A 19,339-nucleotide genomic window follows, 5' to 3' on the forward strand; every position below is an offset into this window, starting at 1 on the left:
CCCCGTAGCTTCGATGAGCGCCAGACATCCTTTGGGATAGGCTCGACTTGAGGAGACTTGCGCATCGGCCGAGACAACCTCGTTCGCCGTTTAAAGTGTGACGACTCCGTACTATGTGATAGAAGCCTGTCCAGGACTGCTTGACTATTCCAGAAGTCGCCAGAAAGATGACCGGCATCCTTCGCGGCAAAAGGGCGCGTGGACGGCTATCGAAACCTTCAGAGTTCAGGCGCCGTATCCTGAGGGCGGCAAGCGTTTCTTCCGACGACGATATCCCGGCGGCCATCATAGCCTTATTTTACTTTGAACTGTTTTTCCTCTGTGATTGCGTTCGTTTCTGCATCTGCACAAACTCGTCACTGCAAACCCCTTTCTACCCCTTTTCTGCACCTGTCGAGCTTGCGAACCGCCATCTCCAAAAACTCTGTCACCGCGCCCTCCCCTCCACCAGGTCCTCGTAAGATAGCATCTTGTTCTATATCCTTGGCCACCAGTAACCGTGTCATTCTCCAGTCAATTCTCATCCTCAGTTCCCATAGAGCGAGGTGCTTTGCTCTCCGACTACGCAAATGTTGCAGCCGGCCAAAGAGTGAAAGCTGCCTCCCTCCGGCCCTGTATCCGTGTAAGGCCGCTTCACCCGACGGGCGAGTCTATGTCGTCTGACGACCAATTTCACAGCGTCAGCAGAGAAGCCAGAACTCGAGTATTCGTCTTTAGCCCCGTTCCGAATCCGCTCCGAGCGGGGCCCGGATGACCGTCACGTCGCGGGGGAACGGATCACGGGCGTTTCGGCGGGGCTTGGGCCCGGCCCCTACCGCCGATTGGATAGTTTCAGGGGCGGGGGTCCAGGCCCATGACCCGGATTTGATGTTTCTCACGTGGCTGGATGACTGAGCTTTTATCAGTAGCTTTCGCCGAGAGGACTAGATGAGGATATTACCAATATGTGTGAATTCCTCTCCATTCGCCGATTCGTTGTGCGGCTGTGGAAATGACTTCCACCAACCACGAATATGGCTCAGCTTGACTGCTCGCCTCTACGGATACCTTGATCTGTTTCGCGGGGTTTTCAGGCTGTCACAGCTGCCACCCAACCAAGCTATCCGTAGGGCCTCGTCTTCTGGGATGTCTTGACGAGCTCAGCACGGCTGATGCAGGACTGACCTTAGGTACCTACTACGTAGGTAGTTCAATGTCTCATCGAGGAAAAGCCACCTGAAAAGCCCTCCGTTCAACTGGAACTAGTTACACTACCTAACATAAGATGTAGATCAACGGCGCTTGACCTCATTCCTGCTCTCAGTCCATCGCATACTCAAAGTGGCTGAGCGATGTCATGGTATTTTAGGATGGAGGCACAGAACTTAATCTAAGGTAGGTATGGCATTCTCAAGTATACCAAAGAACATTTGGTACACCTATCCAACTATCTCAACGCAAGCCACCTGCTGTTGGCCCCATCTCTAGGGTATGCCATCTGTGCTACTTCACCAGCATACCTCTGCGTGGCAGCCTAGTAGGTAGCTGTTGCCTTCATCGAAGGAATGGCACAATGCACATTCGCACTCTTGAGAAGAATAATTATCGATGCCTCTGTGAAATGGCATGGTCCCCAAATACCGTTTGCTAGCAGTAATGCGGGCGACAAAGTCATCAAAGTAAGGTAGCAGCGTCGTCTCGAGCGTCTGGCCATGAGACAGACGCGGAACTTGAGCAACTCTGAGACATGCCTACAGTGTCTTCCATTGATAATAGACTGCCAATGTGTGACGAAACACCCATGGAGAACCCAGCCCGCATAGTTTGCACTGCCTACTACACATCCGTGGCTAACAAGCACAAAGTACTTCGTACCCGGATTGGCCTTCAATAGCGAGTTGAACAGAATCAACCTGAACGAACAAACTCTTCTGGGCTGTGATCCACAGTGACTAGCAAGTTCCTTCGAGCCTTTTTTCATTTCTGGGATCTGCCAATACTGCCTGAAAAGTCAATTCAGAGAATGACAGGCTGGGCGAGAGGACCTCTGTGCCTCCCAGCCACCAGGTCATCCGCCCAATTCCACTCCGCTCGACGTCGATCAGCAGAACTGACCGCCTCTGTAGATCGCGGGAGGCGTCTTTAGTCATCCCATCTTCTAACAGAGGTTGCGGTTCAAGACACTTAGCGGTTGCGGGACCTTGAGAGCCTGCCGCCTTTCAAAGTGGACGGAAACGTCATGTCCCAAAGAGAAACACTAGAAAAGAACTGAGTCGGCATCGACCTTAGATTGGCAGAAGAAACGGCCTGGGAAGGTTCCGGGGGGGGGGGGGGACAACCAAGGCCGTGCTTTTGCGGCCAGCTGACTTGTCGATCCAGCAGGATCCCTTGTAGGCGGAAGAGAAGCCGGAGCTGGGTCTGTCTGACGGTCTGTGGCATGAAGCCGGGGCCAAGGATGGATCTGGGGTAATTGAGGCTTTCTCCCAGACGCCGGCGCGGCGGCTGCTCTGAAGTCTGACTTTCAAAGACAGAGAGACATGCAGTTGCATGAGTCGTTAAGGTTGTCTGGGGTTGCGGCAAAGGAGGGGGCTAATTCTAATTGGAAAACTCTTGCCATCTGAGCTTCTGGCATGTTTGGGATGGCGTCCCTTGGAATTTCTGAACTGATAGCAGGCAGGGTCGCGGACTACCTACTCTCGCTTCATTCATTCCGGCGCTGAAACCATTGGGCAGAAGAAGACAGTGCTTGTGCTTTGGACGAACAGTCTACTCAACTGAGCAATGTGGGAGAGTTGAAACCGTCATTCCTTACCTAACACGCCTAGGTAGGCGTTATAGAGCACATTGCAATGGATCATCATCGATATTTGAGCTCTCTGCCGATGGGGGAGACGAAGAGGTGATCAGTAAACAAGAAAGACTGGCAGTTCGATTAGTCAGACCAGACGATTGGGGGCGCACAACCGGGTACGCCATTGTTGTCAATGGGACGCCGTGGTAATGTCTAGGGAAGAATACTCAGAGGCGGGATCTCGATTCGGCACCACTACCCCGTCGGTGGGCTGGGAAAGTGTAAGCGTTCCCGTGAGTTTGCTGACTATTCTTAGCGAGAAGGCTTTCGAGAAGCTAGTGGTCTGAAAGAATAGAAGGATGCAGGGTATGTGTGAGCGGCAGGGATGATCGGGATGACGAAGATTCTCGGATTAGTCGGTGAAGCGGACAGCATCGAAGAAATAGAAAGAAGTCGAAGAGGCACAGAGGGAGTCAAACGGACAGCATTCGAGGGTGTCGCGCTGCAGCAACGTGCTCACCCTGCACACCCCGCATGCTGGGAACTTGAGGTGATTCGACAGTCGATGCTCAGGAATGCGTTAGTAGTCACCGTGCTGAGATTCTGAACTCACCCTATCGCCGATTGGATTTGGATGTCAGGGATGGCGGGAAAGGCGACATCATGCGGGCAGAACGCTTGGCGCGGGCGTCTTGGAGTGAGTTGAAGTCGATCTCAGCTATCAAAGCTGTGAGGTGTCCAAGTGAGTAGAGGGGATGCTACAGAGCAGGATTGAGGTGGGAGATCCCCCGGTGAGCAGCATTGGTGGTGGGAGACCACCGCATATGGTATTGTCACCTCACATGAGCGTCGTGAGATGGTGGTGCCAGCGGCTGTGGTGAACTGCCGTTGCGAAGACGCATTGGGGCCAGACGAAACGGGTTTATGACACCGTCAAGCCTGTCTCGACTCCTCGCGTGGGTCGTCGTTCGGAGCGGCGTGTGGAGCACGTTTTCTTCGCGACAGTCTTTCCGGCTTCGAGACTCCCTTTGCTCCGCTGAGAACTCACATACCGTTCCACAGCACCCCGAGCATTGGGTTGCGCCCCTGAATTGCTGGCAGGCTGCAGGGTGGCTAACGGCGTTTCTCTGCGGCAATTTGGTCGACGACATCTCTATCTTTGCTGAAGTTGACGCAATGGGAGTGTGTAAGATGGCACGCTTCAACATGTCGAGATCTGGCCGAGGTGACCGGTGAGCAGATAGAGGAGCATGCAGCTGCACACCGGTGAACGTTACCTAAGACCTTGCACGAAAGGGTTGCTGAACACTTGTCCTGCAGTGGTGGTATTTGCCATGGAATAGGTGTGTACACATTGGTGGGTGTGGCACGCGTGCCATGACAAACTGGGAATGCCAGCAGTCATGGCAAAGACTCAAAAGCGCGTGAGAAAGAGTACGAAGCAACGTCAGGCATTCGTAGAGGCCCCCCCCCCCCCAATTGAATGACCAGTTTAGACTGCGGTTCTTGCGAGGCTCTGCAACCCCCGTTTGGAGTGAATTAGTTCTATATGTAATTGATAGAGTTGTAGTGTGGAGAGAGAGAGAGAGAGAGAGAGAGAGAGAGAGAGAGAGAGAGAGAGAGAGAGAGAGAGAGAGAGAGAGAGGGTGTGTGTGTGTGTGTGTGTGTGTGTGTGTGTGTGTGTGTGTATGTGTATGTGTGTAGCAGATCACTCGTCGTCACCCTTCCTTCCCGAGCCGGTGAACGTCAGTCAAGTATCGATCTCTACTGGCTTCGTCGTAGATGCCAATGGGTATTCTATGGAATCTGCGATTCTCAAGGTCTTCTTTGAGACAACGTTGATATTGGACCGGAAGTTGTTTGAACAACGTTTGCTCCGGCTTCATCGGAGTCAGAAACAGCACGAGGCGATTTCAATCTCTCTGCCACTTGTTGTAAACTTGAGACACCCCGGACTGGGGATGCCCAATAGAGATCAGCGCAGTCTTGAGGGGTCGGCTTGAGCCAGGTCGTTTGCATACTCGAAGGGATCCATCCCGGATGGCCCATCGACGATCTGAGTGTCCCTCACAGAGATCCGCAGCCCCCAAAACAAAGGAGGGGTGACAACCTGGGACCGGCGGCGCCGTCAAGAGGACCCTACGGTCAAGCAGGAACGCAGGAAACCGCGGGCAGCGAGTATTGAACGCAGCTTGAGGCGGAGACTTTTCTGATTTTGACGGGGCCAACAGGCTGAGGTGCCGTGGTGCCGCGAATGTGACGGTGTATTTTCGAGTAGCATGCACCAGAAGGCTATTTCGTGGCACGATAGGATACAAGCAAAGCCACACATGGCTACGTCGCGACGAGGGTGTTCAGTATCAGCACTCCGAGAGGAGGTTCCCTCTCCTATTAGCTACTACACCTCTTGACGAGGAGACCAGCTGATGGTGTCTCACCTCGATGGCATGGGCTGGGACGGGAAGCCCCAATGCAAGTGCCATCTAGCATGCCCTGCACTCTAGTCCCCGGCGGGACCAACATGCGGCGTCGGCTTGTACTGACTAACCGGCGGAAACGCGGATGTCATCCATCCAAAGTCGAGCGGTGTCAGCTAGACAAACGAGGGTTGCGTGGGTTGTCGCCAACCAAAAGGTCCCCTGTACTCTGTCGTAGGTGGTACTGGATTACCTACGTCGCTCAACAATGGACTTGGAGTGGAGGAGTGGCCGTTGAAAAAACAGTTGTGCTCTAGCTCGTTGTCCTTGTGTCTCCTGTGACGAACTCTGTGGACAGTGGCCTCGGCTTCGGCGTTGAAAGGCCGGGGCTGAGAGCTGGAGGACCGAAGATGGGATAGCCGTGTTTACGAGAATGGCATTTGACTGTTGGACCCTTGGGGAGGTGTTTTTGGAGGGTCCAGATGAGTTGGCCATTAAGCCGCGCCCGTCTGTGTATTAGTGACCCATGAATGGCATTTTGCGAGAGACAGGCATCTTTGGCTAGCGTGCCGCGCAAGGGAGCCGGAGGAGCAGAGTTTCCCATGTGGCCGTGTCAAAACTTTGGGCTGGTGTTTCTGGCGCTCTCCCTTGGTGTTAAGACAAGGTCGTCTTGGGCTGAAGTTTGAAGAAGGGATGCAGTACGTGTATCATGTCGGAAGTAAAGGCAAAAGAGCAGCACTGCAGAGAGGGGACGAAAGCGTTGATTTGCCCGCCGAGTCCACTGTTACCATTTGGAGGGCGCAAGGGAGATGAATAACGACACCAAAGATAAGGCAGGGTGGAAAGCAAAACAAAGCTCGAGAGATACGATAGGACCGACTCTTTGCCGAGCACGGTGATTGTCTGTCTATCCGTACAGACACCGGAGTGTTGCGTGTGGGTGTGCCAAAGACCGGGAGTTGAGGGTGGTAGGGCAAGGCAGGCCGTGGGTTTGGAGGGTCTCGATGCATGGTGTAAGTGTTGCTGCGCAGGATTTCTTGCATGGCCGTTGTTGATTTTCGTCTTGTCCTTGGTAACTCGTTTCTTTTCCCGGGTTGTCGTCTTCTAGCTCTCCCTCCTCTTTTTCCTGTTCCCACCCCTCCGCAGGTCTTCGGAGCCCCCCGGTTTCTCCGCCTGCCTGATACCTGGGGTGCCAGTGAGGCATGTGAGTGATTGGCGGCGTGTGTCGTGACTCCTGAGGCAGTTTGGAAGAGACCGTGATGGCGATGAGGCAAAGAAATAAAGAGTATCCGTAAAAGCATTTCCATGCTGGTAATACCGAGTGAGCATGGAACCTTGAAGCAAGAAGCCTTGGACTGACCACAACAACTCTGCCCTGTTCGCTGGACCGTTGTTGATTTGTTTCTAGCGGACAAAACCTCCGAGTGGTCCCTCAGTGGCGGCCCCTCCGCCAGCCCAGTGAAGCCGAAGCGTGATGCAATGGCCAGGGCCCAGGGCAGGGCCAGTGTCCCGATTCCCGTCTCGTCCAATGTGTGACTCGAGGTGGTGCGGTGGTGAGGTGGTGGTCTTCTCCGCCCTCTCTTGTCCCGTCTTCCTACCTGCGGTACGTGTCCCGTGCCTGTGAGTACACAGTACCTGCCCGCCCAGCCAGGTACCTAGGAGGGTAGCGTCAAGTGAGGGCAAGTACGGCAGGCGGGCACCTTCTTGGATTCTCCTCTGCTCCTGCCCCTTCCCTTCCCCTCCACTTTCCCCCCCAAAAGCCCCAAAAAGTCACACCCGACTCCCCGACTCTCTCGCTCGTGTTTTAGCGACCGAGCTAACTGATTATGGCCCTAGACTGCATTGAGTAGAAGAACGCTGCGTCGCATACAGATTTGGCGTATTATGCATGTACATCTACTGGGTCGAGTCCCGTACATCATCACTTGATTGGCCAGACGGGATCTTATCCCCGCTTTATCCGCCCACCCTGACCACTGGATGCTTCTCAAGACCCATAATAAAGGACGCGACCACTGAGCACCTCTTGCCTTGCTTGCTTCAAGGCGTGGATAGTGCTGGCTCGGTTTGACTGGGCTCCTGCCGACCTGATTGAGACTGACCTGGAGAGTTTCTCCTCTGTACCTTCCACCCACGTACCTTAGCTGAGGGCTGCTAAGTGCTAAACGCAAAAAGGCCAACGCAAAGACGGTAATGAGTGACTGACACCATCATCACAAAGGGTCACCCTGCGGCGTGAACTTTTGCCTGTGCCGTTCCCTGGGATCTTTTTTTTTTCTTCCTACCAGAGTTTTCTTTTGGTGTTTTATTTGACGACGACACACAAGGTCCAGTACGGCCAACGACCTTTGCGAGCTCTGGCCCTGACTGCAACGCCTATCGTCGCGTTCACCTTCGCGTCTCCCATCGTCGACTCATTCCGTCCTCGCCCGTCTTTCGAATAGACAACGAAGAAACCTTGGTCGGTCCACCAGAACTACCACCGACCACTGGCATTCGATCATTCACTTCGGTCCACGTCGAGCCCACCCCTTCCGACTCCCAAGCTCCTTTCCTGGAGTCTTCGACCGCTTGTCGCCGACAATACCTTCACTTCTCCTTCCACGCCTCCGCACCAGAGTGGGCAGTGCCTTGTGTCCAACACTAGAGCTCTCATCGCTACTTTGTGCCTTGGACCCTTTCGCTTCGATTCCCGTCATGTCTCGTGGTCTGGCTTGCCTTTAGTCTTGGCCCTTTGCCAGACAACCTGGCCCTTACTCGGTCTTTCGAGTTGAACCAATTCGCGACTTGCAACAGCCACGACATCTTCACGCCCTACCTCGAATACTCACTCCCCAAAAAGTCCTCGCTTGCCGAGACGATTCAAAACGGCCAATGGTATCGACACAATTCGGGATCTCACCCGCTTCTCTCCCACAATGGAACCACCGCAACTCAACATGCTGGCGCCACCGGCCGTGACCTCTCTTCGGGCACAGGCCGGCGTCATGGAACGATCTTTGAGCGAAGATATTCGAGAGGAACGAGAAGAACTACGTGAAGCTGCCGAGCAGACTCTCAACGTCATTCTCGACCTCAACCTCGACGGCACTATTCGATGGGTCAGTCCGTCATGGACCGATGTGATAGGCACTCTGCCCGATTCGGTCAAAGGAACTGCGATAGCCGACCTGATCGTTAGCGAGAACAACACGGCATTCGCAGATACCGTAGAGTACATGAAGAAGGACGACTCGCGGAGCCATAGAGTACGCTTCGCCGTCACAATGGGTCCACTGTCTAGGTTGCTACCCATCGAAGGCCTTCAAGACCAGGAGCCCAACGAGGTCGACGGAGGGGTTCCCGAGGCAATTGATCTGGAAGCCCAGGGCATCATGGTTTACGATGGTGTCTCGGGGGGAGAGAGCCATGTAAGTACCCATACTGCCCTTATTAGCCTGACTTCCTTGCTAACAAAGCGCCTGCTAGACAATGTGGATGATCCGACCCTATATTGCACCCAGAGAGATCAAGATTGACCTCCCTGCCTTGATCGTCGACTCTCTTGGATCCGGTGCTGAAGTCCTCGCCAGCTATCTTACGCAGCTAGCCGAGTCTGGCGTCGATGACCCCGAAAACCACCCGCCGCCTTTGCCCGTTCTGTGTCGTATTTGCGAGCGACAAATTTCTCCTTGGTGGTTCGAAAAACACACCGACCTGTGCCTGCAGGAGCATCGGGCAGAGATGGATGTGCAGATGGCGCAGGACAGTCTGACGGACCACCGACACTCCATTGTGAAAGTTCTCGATGCTCTCGAGGCGAGGAAAAGCCGGCCACTCACAGGCGACCAACTTTCTGGCCCAGCTGCTGAGTACAAGGGCTTGCCAATTGGTCCTCCTCTGTCAGCCTCGTCATCCCCCGGAAGTTCCGTTTCGCAATCGAGAGAAAGATCAGGTGGTTTTGGTCATTCCAGAGCTCGCTCTTTCGCCATCAGACGTCCTCAGGCAAGAATCGTGGAGCTGCTGCTTGACCTTTGCGATACCGCCATCGAAGTCAGCACTCCAGCGGTGAAGGAGGCTTCATCACAAAATCCTGGTGAGATCAGGACGCAATCTCCTCAGTCCGAATCCCGCATCTCACAAGTCATGCAATGGCAATCGCCCAGTACCAACACTCTGGAACAGGAACAGGGCTTAGCTCTGCTCTGCGCCGACACTGAAAAGGCTGCGAAAACCAAGGTTGAAGCAGTCTTCAGACACCGGAAAATCATCGAGTATGCGGAGCGCATTAGGATTGAGTTCGCTGTCATCGTGCAGGACTGCATAGATGAGGCAATGCGGAAAGCAGCTCGAATCGCAGCTGGTCGGCTGAGCGATTCGACCGAAGACGAGGAAGAGGAGCAAGCTACACCGGCGCAGGAGGAGCTCTTCTTCCAGGGATCTTTTGAAAATCCTTCAGCCCTTGCGGCTGCTCTGCAAAACGTCAGCCTCAATGACAACACCGACAGACCAAGACCTACCTCCTTTGTGGAATCAGCGCGCTCAAGCAGCCCTAGAGAGTGCCCGACGCCAAGATCGAATTTGGGGGGTCTGAACCCAAATGCACCTGCCCGCGAGTCTCGGCGAGAGTCCTTGCTTTTCGAGAGTGACGCTGGAGACAGCGATGGAAGCATTCGCTCTTCTTCGGTGGCTTCCCGACAGCCACCGCGTACCGACTCTCCGATTTCTGAATTCGGCGATCTTCGTCGTGCAGCTAGCTCGAGACAACATCATCGCAGAAGCATCATTCTACCCGGTACGTCTTCGCCTCGACGACAAGAATCACCTTCGCGTATGAACCAACCGTCATCTCCTCTACGAATCATCAAGCCGCGCAATTTCCCGTTTCCACAAGATGGCATTACGTCGCCAGAAGCATCACCCTTGCTACCCGGGAGTGATTTCAGCTCTCCAGCTCATTTGCCAGCGAATCACCACCGTCGACAGTCCTCAGCAGCCATGTCCGAATTTGTCATGAAAGGTCCGCCATCCCCTAGAATGGCTGCCCACCAGCCTCCCCCTCAGGCAAGGCCGGCGCCTCCTTCCATCAAAGATTTCGAGATCATCAAGCCAATCAGCAAAGGCGCTTTTGGCAGTGTCTACTTGTCCAAGAAGAAGTCAACTGGAGAATACTTCGCTATCAAAGTATTGAAGAAGGCAGACATGGTTGCCAAGAATCAGGTGGGCAACGTAAAGGCTGAACGCGCCATCATGATGTGGCAAGGCACCAGTGAATTCGTCGCCAAGCTCTACTGGACCTTTTCCAGCAAAGATTACCTGTATCTCGTAATGGAGTATCTCAACGGTGGCGATTGTGCGTCTCTGATCAAGGTTCTGGGTGGTCTTCCGGAAGACTGGGTGAAGAAATACCTGGGCGAGGTGGTTCTTGGCGTGGAACACTTGCATAGTCGGAGCATCATCCACCGTGATCTCAAGCCAGACAATTTGCTCATCGACCAGAAGGGTCACTTGAAGCTCACGGATTTCGGTCTATCGCGCATGGGTTTAGTTGGGCGACAGAAGCGAGCGCTGGACAATCAGAATTCCGATCCCACGCCCGATCTCCTCAAGCAGGGGCCATTTGCCCGCTCAGCATCTCTGGCATCGTCTCGGTCAACCTCGCTCGACCTTCATGGCCACACTCACTCACCTAGCATGACGCCGCAGATGACACCTGACACTGGCTCCAGCGGGGGCCAGCCCTCATACTTTGCCTTGGGAGGGCCAGAGGCCCGACGAGTCTCCAGCCACCGTAGCGATAGCGGTGGTAGCGAAACCCTTGCTCGCATGCTCAATAGCTTTTCCTTGACCGACCAAGAGCACAATGCCTCGGCCCAAAACACGCAGCCGACGCAGGATGATGCGAGCGAAAGCACCGGACAACCTTCGCCAGACATGGCGGCACTCCACCACACCAGCACTCAGTCCAGCATCGACTACCTGGGAAAGAATACTCCGCCGCAGTCTACGATGATGCCTCCGCCGATGGCTCTGTTCGATCCCGAAGACACTAATCGCCGTTTCGTGGGGACACCCGACTACCTCGCCCCCGAGACTATCAAAGGTGAGAAGCAAGACGAGACCAGTGATTGGTGGTCTGTTGGCTGCATCATGTTTGAATTCCTCTACGGATTTCCGCCGTTCCATGCCGACGAAGCTGAGCAAGTCTTTGAAAATATCCTCGCACGCAAGATTCAGTGGCCGGATGAGAACGAATGCGAACCAATCTCAGATGAGGCGAAAGATCTGATCAACAAGCTGCTCTGTATGGAGCCCCAGTCGCGCCTTGGAGCCAATCGAGAGGATAAATTCCCTTGCGGTGGAGACGAGATTCGCAGCCATTCTTGGTTTGAGGGTGTCAACTGGGAGACTTTGTTGGAGGACGAGGCTCAGTTCGTTCCTCAGCTCGAGCACCCCGAAGATACTGAGTACTTTGACGCTCGTGGCGCCGTATTGCAGTCTTTTGCCGAAGAGATGGAGGATCAGCTCTCACCGCCAGTCTCTGGCGCAGGCTCTGACTACCATGACCGACCGCATGATGCCTTGTCCAGGGTTCGATCTCAAGTCAACTCGATCAAACGCAACTTGATGCCTCTCCACATCCCTCCACACGTTCGGGACTTGAAGAGTAGACGGCTTAGTGAGCCTGTAGTTGCCGATGACTTTGGCAGCTTCGCCTTCAAGAATCTTCCTGTACTTGAAAAGGCCAATAAGGACGTCATTCAAAAACTCAGAGCAGAGGCATTGGCATCTCAAAATAAACCTACCGTCGTGAGTCCAGGCGGCAGTGTTACTTCGCCTGGTCCAGCTCTCGAGGGCAGCCCAGTACTTGCCAATCCTATTCAAAGAACAATTTCCAACGCGAAGAACCGACCTCAATCACCGTCCGGCCTCAGTCATGCGGCCTCGTCTCCGAGCAGGGCATCTCAGCCATCGTCGCCACTGCTAGTCTCGTTCGTCGCAGGCCAAGGCAGCGAAGGCCGGCGCAAGGCCTCCAGTAACTCCTCCAGCCTTTCACAGCAATCGAGCGCTCATCAGCCTGCGTCTCTCGACATTCCCCGAGTGCCACCGAGCTTGCAGAAGGCAGCAACAAGTGTAGCTGCATCCCCCGTCAAGGGTCGTGGGGCTGCACCTCCACCGCCGCTGGCTCTCTCGCCGCAGAAGATCGTGTCAACGCCCAGACAGGCCTCAAGCAGCCGATCGAGATCTTTGACTGTTGGCTCGCAATCCCAAGAGGGGAGCCCCATTACCTCCGACGTTCTATCGCACCACCGCAATCGTCGCAGCCAGGTCTTCGACATGTCACCCTCGTCGTCCGACAACGAGGGTGAAAAGCACAATGCACTTCTCCGAGTGCAGCGTCGCCGCCAGAGTTCCCGTCGCCTTTCCCAAATTGCTTTTGATGGGGGCCCGATGTTCCGCCCACTGGATGTCTTAATCTGCGAGGATCATCCGGTCTCCCGCATGGTCATGGAAAAGCTCCTGGAGAAGTTGCGCTGTCGTACCATTTCGGTATCGAATGGATCAGAAGCTGTCAGATACGCCATGAGCGAGATCAAATTTGACATCATCTTCTTGGAGTACAGGTTGCCCCAGATTAATGGCGCTGATGTGGCCCGCATGATTCGGGAGACTAAAAACACGAACTCGCATACCCCCATCGTCGCAATCACGGCATATCTCAAAGAGTTGCAAGCTCCACATTATTTTGATTCTCTCATTGAGAAGCCTATCTCGAGTTCAAAGCTCACCGAAGTTCTCAAGAATCTTTGTCAGTGGAAGCCGGAATCGCCTGGCGTCAATTTCTCAATGTCCCTTGGACACTCTCACCCTGTGCCCTCTGGCCTTCGTCAAACCAGCTCTCGAGCAGACGATAGCCCGACTTCAAGTTCATCGCTGTACGCTGGACGACCAGGTAGCAGCCTTATCACTTCGCGTGAGGACTCCATCAGCTCTAGTCTCTTCGGCGACTCAGAGTCAGTGTCGACAGATGATGTGCCAGTAGTGATCAGCAGAAAGGCTACTGGCGACTGGGACGAAGGTGGCCTGGGCATCAGCCAGGACGAAGTCATCCAACCGGTCAAATCACCAAAGTCACTGCCACAGCTCCCACAGCTAGTGACGCAACAGTCTGCTCCAGGTCAGCTGGAGCATAGTCGACGATCGGCACCGCCGCCTTCGGTAGAGAAGCTGAAAGCCCGGAAAGAGCACATGGAGAAGCGCCTTGCCGAGGGTACAGATTCGGCTGACGATGAAGACGAAGAGCTTGGCTCCGGCCGGGACAAGTTATTCCGAGGCAAACCTTTACTGCCGAGCTCCAAGCTAGGAATCGAAATGATGAGGGCCGATAGTCACGACAGTGTCACCTTTGGGTCTGAAAGTACGCCGGAGCCTGTCACACAAGTCGTGACACCTTCCAAGGAAATTGACATGCCTTCGTACGAGACTTTACGAGCAGCAGCCACGCGTACGCCCCCGGATAATGGCATAGGCTCAGAAGACAAGACACCCGGTTCCGACGTTGACGAGACGCCGAAGCCGGTTCCAACAAACAGAGAGGACGCAGACGAAGCGCCAACACCAAGGCCTTTGGTGGATCGATATGTGGTATCGGAGAACTAAGAGCATAGGAGCGCTCGCACACCTAGCAAAAACGATGCGGAGACATTTACCAGCCGACAAAGCCTGTTATTTTAAGGCCGTCTCCAGCAGATATGGAACATCTTTTCTTCTTCTTTTTGTTCAGTTGTTTACCCGACAGCGAGGCGTTTAGCGGGGACAACAGCAACACGCAGACTGCATCATTTCCTTGAGTTTATTGGGGCTGGAAAGTATCATGGCGTTTATGGTTTTGTTTTCGCAGGTTCAGTCCGAAGGTCTCCTGGAGGAGGATGCAGGATTGAGGGATGGGGAGGTCTTCTATTCCACTGCATGTTGTTGCATTTGTGTGCAGGGCGGATGAGAGGATGCTGCATTGCCCTGCATCCCAACTTTCATTCTTCTGCACAGACTTCTTTGGGCGAATCGCTCAACACCACACACCGCTCCCGACTTTATTTTCTCTTTTTCCTTTCTATATTGTTCTGTGTCTACACGATCTAGGCTCCCTGCTACAAACTGCATTTGGTTAACGAGAAGGGACGGACGAGGTCGAGATTTCGGACGCGGCAGGGTTCTGTGACAGAAACTTGGCCCTTGCTGGACACGAGAAGAACAACCGGGCAGGCATGCTCGGCAACTGCTTATCGATCTATCATACTGAGCGTCGAGGGGAAGACTCTTGTTTCTCTCTTCTTTGTGCGTCAAGGTTTTTGCATTTGGGTCTGACGCAATGCCGCCAAAAACAGGGGGGAGTCACGGCTGAATCCAAACAAAAGCCTCTTCAAAAAAACAAAACAAGACTGAATACAAGTATTATCAGACTGCAATGACGTTGATGGCTACGGCCACGCTTCCGCTCTCCCCAAGTGTGTGATGTTATGTGTATCACTCGTGTGTATACAACTTGCTGTCTGTTCTGGGGATGATAAAATAAGGTATGATGATGGTCATCCAAAGAAGCGATCCAAGGAGGCAACCTACGTGCCTTACCTACCTGAACGACATCATCTTGTTTTCCCCTACCGGTATGCTAATCATGGGACGACCCGAGCAGTGGCAATGACGGCGAAAGGTAGGTTTTTTTGGCAAGCCGTGACTGAGCACGCCACGGAGGAGCTCTCGGACTCTTGGCGGTCGAAACGATGACGGATTTTACAACTTTTTGGCGGGACGTTGGGACCATCGAAGAGACGTAGGACTGGGTGCCTTTTGAGAAGTGGCAAGGTCTCTTTTGGTCTCATCTGATGATGTTCAAAGTGAGGCAAACATGGGGTCGGTAAGGTACCCTGAGGAAAGGAAGGTCCGGGCCCCGGGGGGGGGGGGGGTCTTGATGGTTTCATGATTATGATAGTTGGCACAAGTTAGAGCACACGCATATGTACATGTTTAGGCTGTGGTGAGTCGGATATTGGGAAGGGACTTTACATTTGGGTTTGATGTGCTCCTTTCTCCGTGGAGATATCCTCACGCTACGTAGTCTAGCTCATTTGCGAGAAAGGGCAGAATAGGCCTCCCCCTCCTTTGGCAACAAGCTCACGGTCTCTAGAATGAGGGGGTGATGCCTGGGCCGGGAATAATTCGCCGGGCGGACGAAGAGCACGCGGAGAAGGTGTTTTTAAGGTGTTCGGGCCCAGAGGATTGAGTTTACCATCGCACTAGGTTGGCAGGCGTCCTTATGTGGCATGGAGAGAGTTGGAGGAGGTCTATACTAAGCCTCCTATACAGCACTAAGTCTAGATGGCGGGCGATGTAAGGAAGGGGGAGGGTGTATAGCAGCGACCGCAGAGGTAGAGTCAAACTAGAAGGGGAAATCTGGAGAAAGGAGAGATCGATGGTGTCGTCGGCGATGCGATGCGTGGTGGGCCAGTCGGTTCATGCAATTATTGGCTCAAAGTAGCATGGTTGATTTCATCTCAAGTTTGCTTGCTTTAACAGCAAAAGTCTTGTCCTATATCATTCTGATGAAATGCTAATATTCAGAGTTCACGGTGCATGTTTTGAGATGCTTATAGATTTCATCCGCTCCTTGATATTTATATCTGTCTTTTTTTCTTCTTTTTTCTTCTTCTTTTTTTCAGGGATGTGTTGTGTTGCTCAGTTGGGGAGCTGACGTCTGTGACATGGCCCTTGGCAAAGTATGAGAGAGCTGGAGGAGGGGATTATAGAATCAGCTCGAGCTCGAAAGAAGAAGTGAGAAAGTCAGTGAGTGAATGAGAGAGCGAGGAAGGGAGAGTGAGACGAAGAGTGCAAAGAAGCTTTGCCAATGTACGTGGCGGCCGAGGCTTGTGTGAAAATCGTGTGGACTTGGCACTTGGCGCTTGGCGGTGCGACGTTGACGACGACGACAGCTGAGGGGGACGACGTTGCGACTGAGGGAAAAAAGAGGAAAACGGGCACGCGAGCACTTTCTCGATGGCGGCTAGCACAGGCTGCAAAGGAAAATTGCCAAAAGGCTTGGCGATGGCTCGGCATGCGGGAAGGACCAAGGGTTAGTGTGGTAGATTCCTCGCATAGCTCGTAATTTGCCGTACGATGAAATTTCAATTTTTCGAGGTCGCGTTTTTCGCTGGAGGTTCGTCAACGCCGTCGTCAACGCAAGCCCTTCATGCAGCCACAACGTGCATGGGAGGGAGACTAGGCCATGCCGGAAGTGCGGGTTTGCTGGGAGTCAATAGATCTGGCACGTTTTCGTTTTAGGGACGGTGATTGGCTGGATCTGGATGAGTTTTGTTTCGGCGGTTCTTGTGCTTCCTTTAAGCTCGTCCATGGGCGGCAGGCGGGCAAAAGGTGGCATGCCATGAGTGGAGCCTCACCTCAGTCGAGAGAAGAAAAAAAGGTGCCGTGTGGGTAGTAGCGGGGTTATTTTATGGGGAAGACGAGGAGGAATGCTGGCGAGAGATTGGTCCGACGATCCATCCGTCACCTTCTTTTTGGTCGCCGCTTGGTCACTTGTATCTTTTTTTCTCAGGCTGATACTTGACAGGAAGGCACGCGGAAGGGGAAGGGGAGGGGAGGAGCGGCCAGACCAAAACAAGCCAGGAGCAGAGGAAAGACTGGAGTCTGCAGTCTGCAGCATCGTGCTCTTTCTCCTCCCCTCCTTTCCCCTTCCGCTCGCCTTGCTGCAGGTTGGGACTTGGGGGGTGGTTGCTCTTTCTGCAGCCGCAATTGGCGGGGCGAGTCAGCAGGACATGGAACGCCTGAGCTCTTCTGCTCAACGACAACGACTGCGACTGACTGCACGCGGTTGACCTCGGCCGAGAGAGAGGGAGACGACGATACGGAGGGAGGGCCATTGTTTGGGAGAGATTGGGGAAAAGAGGATCAGTCAGGCAGAGAGGCACAAGGTGGGGGATCCAGGCATGGCAGAGATGGGAGTTTTCTAAAAGAGTCCCGGTGGAAGGGGACTGCCTGTCTTGCATGTGTTGAACCATGGAGACAGATTGTGCCTCGTGGGATTTGGAGTTTGAGAGCTGAAGCTTGAGCTCTATTTTACACACTTACCATTACACAACTGCCTTATACTGCCTTCACAGCACTCTGGAGTTGAGGCGGAAATGGCGAATAATGGTCAGTGCTCGAAATTGGCATAAAAATAAAAAGACTGCCTTCAATGCGTGACTTTCATTCTGTCTGTGACGGCCACAGTTGCAGTTCAGAGTATTTTGGATTCCTTCCCCCCGCGTGCCCTCGCACATCATCCACAGCACATGGTACGACTTTGGCCGAATTGGCAACGGGAACTGTCAAAGCTGATGGCTGCCAAGATGTGTACAAAGGTACTTACCTCTCATTCTCATAGATATCCGTACGGAGCAAGCACATATCGGGTGAGGTGTCGTGTGAGAGAATGAGAGAGCATCGGCGGTGGCAGGCTGGATCTCGGAGCGGTGGACAAGGGCAAGGCAGGCGAGGCAGGATCTTCGGGAGCGACAACCTGGAAAGACCCAACGGGCCTAGCAGCTATCTGCTACCGTAGCTGGCTCGCATTTTACCTGCTTTCTTTCCTCTTCGGCTCTTCCTGTACCTTACTGTACGCAGTACGAAGTACGTTCCTAGCCTGTGCGGCTTTGCCTCCAAGGTCCAACCAGGTGACGTAGAGCTAAGGTAGTGTGCCCCGCCCGTTTTCGGGTTTGACCGCAGCTGGTCCCTGTGTCATTTTTTTTGGTCTTCTCTTCCAGCTTGAGTTTTTTTTTTCATCAATCTTTTTTTTTCTTCCTCTTTAGCTGGTGCTCACTCAATCCCGCTAGTCCAAAACCAAATGAAGATGGGAAAATAATAACAACAAACCACACACACACGAGGTCAAGTTCTGAACCCAAAGCTCAAACTCGGCTTGCCTTGTCTTGTCTTGTCTTGTCTTGTCTTGCACAAATATCCGTACACAATACACACAGACACGCCTCTTCAACGGCCACCCGTGTCGCCTCTTACCTCATCACACTCCTCTTCTGGCCCTGACGCCCTGGTGGCTATGGGCCTTCCCACACTTCACCTTGACTACAAGGCGAGGTACCTCGTAGCCGTACACGGTACAATGAGAAGGGAGTAGGAGGGAAGGTGCCATGGATACGTCCGAGGTCGCGGCGAACATTCAAAGCAAGAGTCCATGAGCATCCCAAAGGGTCTTTCTACATTCATTTACTACATAGCTTCTTGGATGTAACCATGGACGCTGCCGATGCTACGAAAGGTCAACATCTTCCCAGGTCCTCACTCATACGCAGTATAGCAAGGTCATAGCAGATGCCTCCCGACACGGGACATTCCTCTTCTTTTTCCATGCCATGCCATCCCATGCCATCCCATCCTATGCTCCGGTCCATGGATCCCAGCCCAACCCCCAGTGGGGTGGAAGTGGGCAGAGTGGCCACACCCCACCACAGTCCTAAGCCCAGTCTTCCTCTTCCGCCTCACGACCATCAAGTCTCTGAGTCTGCAGTGCTGCACATCGCACCCCCCTGGTCCATTGGGGGTTTATTCGGTCTGTCCATCCAAATCACCCGGTTGGACGCGCTTACGGCAAGTTTGGCAATTGGCTTTTTCATTACTGTTATCGCTTTGTATCTCGTTCCATCAGGAAGCCCAGTCCACAGCAAAAGGCCAGAAGCCGCAGCAGCAGCAAGCACCCCATCTTTCAATCTCTGACCCTTAGCTCCTCTTTGCCCATCCGTAACCCAACCTAGGGAATGATTCGAGACTACCCCGGCGACGCGGTACATGTACTTCGTACACCACCTATAGTATCCCTATACCTGATGGTCGTCGACCTACCCAACTCAAGGGGTCCTTTCGGCACATCAGAGAACCGTTGACCCGCCGGTGAGGCAGCCACGGGATCCAATTCTCGACGGAGACTGGTCCAGAGTCCAAAGACTCGAGCGGCTCCTCGGGGTTCGGCCGATTCCACATCCAGGACATCTTGTCACTGAGGCAAGACATCTGCCCCGACCAAGCCCTCCACCATCCCGGGATCAACTTTGCTTATATCTGCTCCCGTCCCTCTGGGGCCCATCATCATTGTACTCCCTTTCTC

The 19,339-nt window shown here is 53.7% G+C and overlaps 5 protein-coding genes across 5 annotated transcripts; 4 read left to right on the forward strand and 1 right to left on the reverse strand.

The window, feature by feature from the left end:
• On the forward strand, nt 1-822 carry BDZ83DRAFT_17159 (uncharacterized protein). Its single transcript, XM_060501473.1, has 3 exons — nt 1-457; nt 514-622; nt 679-822. Exons 1-3 carry the CDS (start codon nt 168-170, stop codon nt 715-717), a joined length of 438 nt encoding a protein of 145 aa, XP_060361255.1. The 5' UTR covers nt 1-167; the 3' UTR covers nt 718-822.
• Nucleotides 823-1,544: 722 nt separating this feature from the next.
• Nucleotides 1,545-3,117, forward strand: BDZ83DRAFT_654962 (uncharacterized protein; the record flags this gene model as incomplete). The annotated part of the gene is given in 4 exon segments (XM_060510766.1): nt 1,545-1,658; nt 2,374-2,445; nt 2,852-2,976; nt 2,988-3,117. The coding sequence occupies 4 exon segments, from the start codon at nt 1,545-1,547 to the stop codon at nt 3,115-3,117; spliced, it is 441 nt and encodes a 146-aa protein (XP_060361256.1).
• Nucleotides 3,118-5,867: 2,750 nt separating this feature from the next.
• Nucleotides 5,868-6,607, reverse strand: BDZ83DRAFT_632678 (uncharacterized protein). The gene has a single exon (XM_060508986.1). It carries the CDS (start codon nt 6,492-6,494, stop codon nt 5,895-5,897), a length of 600 nt encoding a protein of 199 aa, XP_060361257.1. The 5' UTR covers nt 6,495-6,607; the 3' UTR covers nt 5,868-5,894.
• A 1,498-nt stretch (nt 6,608-8,105) lies between these two features.
• Nucleotides 8,106-13,827, forward strand: BDZ83DRAFT_755395 (uncharacterized protein; the record flags this gene model as incomplete). The annotated part of the gene is made up of 2 exons (XM_060514606.1): nt 8,106-8,597; nt 8,656-13,827. The coding sequence occupies 2 exons, from the start codon at nt 8,106-8,108 to the stop codon at nt 13,825-13,827; spliced, it is 5,664 nt and encodes a 1,887-aa protein (XP_060361258.1).
• An 849-nt stretch (nt 13,828-14,676) lies between these two features.
• On the forward strand, nt 14,677-15,165 carry BDZ83DRAFT_632681 (uncharacterized protein; the record flags this gene model as incomplete). The annotated part of the gene is made up of 1 exon (XM_060508987.1): nt 14,677-15,165. One exon carries the CDS (start codon nt 14,680-14,682, stop codon nt 14,950-14,952), a length of 273 nt encoding a protein of 90 aa, XP_060361259.1. The 3' UTR covers nt 14,953-15,165.
• Between the last annotated feature and the right edge of the window lie 4,174 nt (nt 15,166-19,339).

The sequence above is a fragment of the Colletotrichum acutatum genome, assembly GCF_030867785.1.
Source record: "Colletotrichum acutatum strain CBS 112980 chromosome Unknown BDZ83scaffold_100, whole genome shotgun sequence".
Classification (NCBI taxonomy): domain Eukaryota; kingdom Fungi; phylum Ascomycota; class Sordariomycetes; order Glomerellales; family Glomerellaceae; genus Colletotrichum; species Colletotrichum acutatum.

Coding starts and splice junctions, on each gene's coding strand:
- BDZ83DRAFT_17159 (XM_060501473.1), top strand. CDS start 168: ATGACCGGCATCCTTCGCGGCAAAAGGGCGCGTGGACGGCTATCGAAA. Junction 458..513: donor CTCCCCTCCACCAGGTCCTC/GTAAGATAGCAT, acceptor GTCATTCTCCAG/TCAATTCTCATCCTCAGTTC. Junction 623..678: donor CCCTCCGGCCCTGTATCCGT/GTAAGGCCGCTT, acceptor CCAATTTCACAG/CGTCAGCAGAGAAGCCAGAA.
- BDZ83DRAFT_632678 (XM_060508986.1), bottom strand. CDS start 6,494: ATGGAAATGCTTTTACGGATACTCTTTATTTCTTTGCCTCATCGCCAT.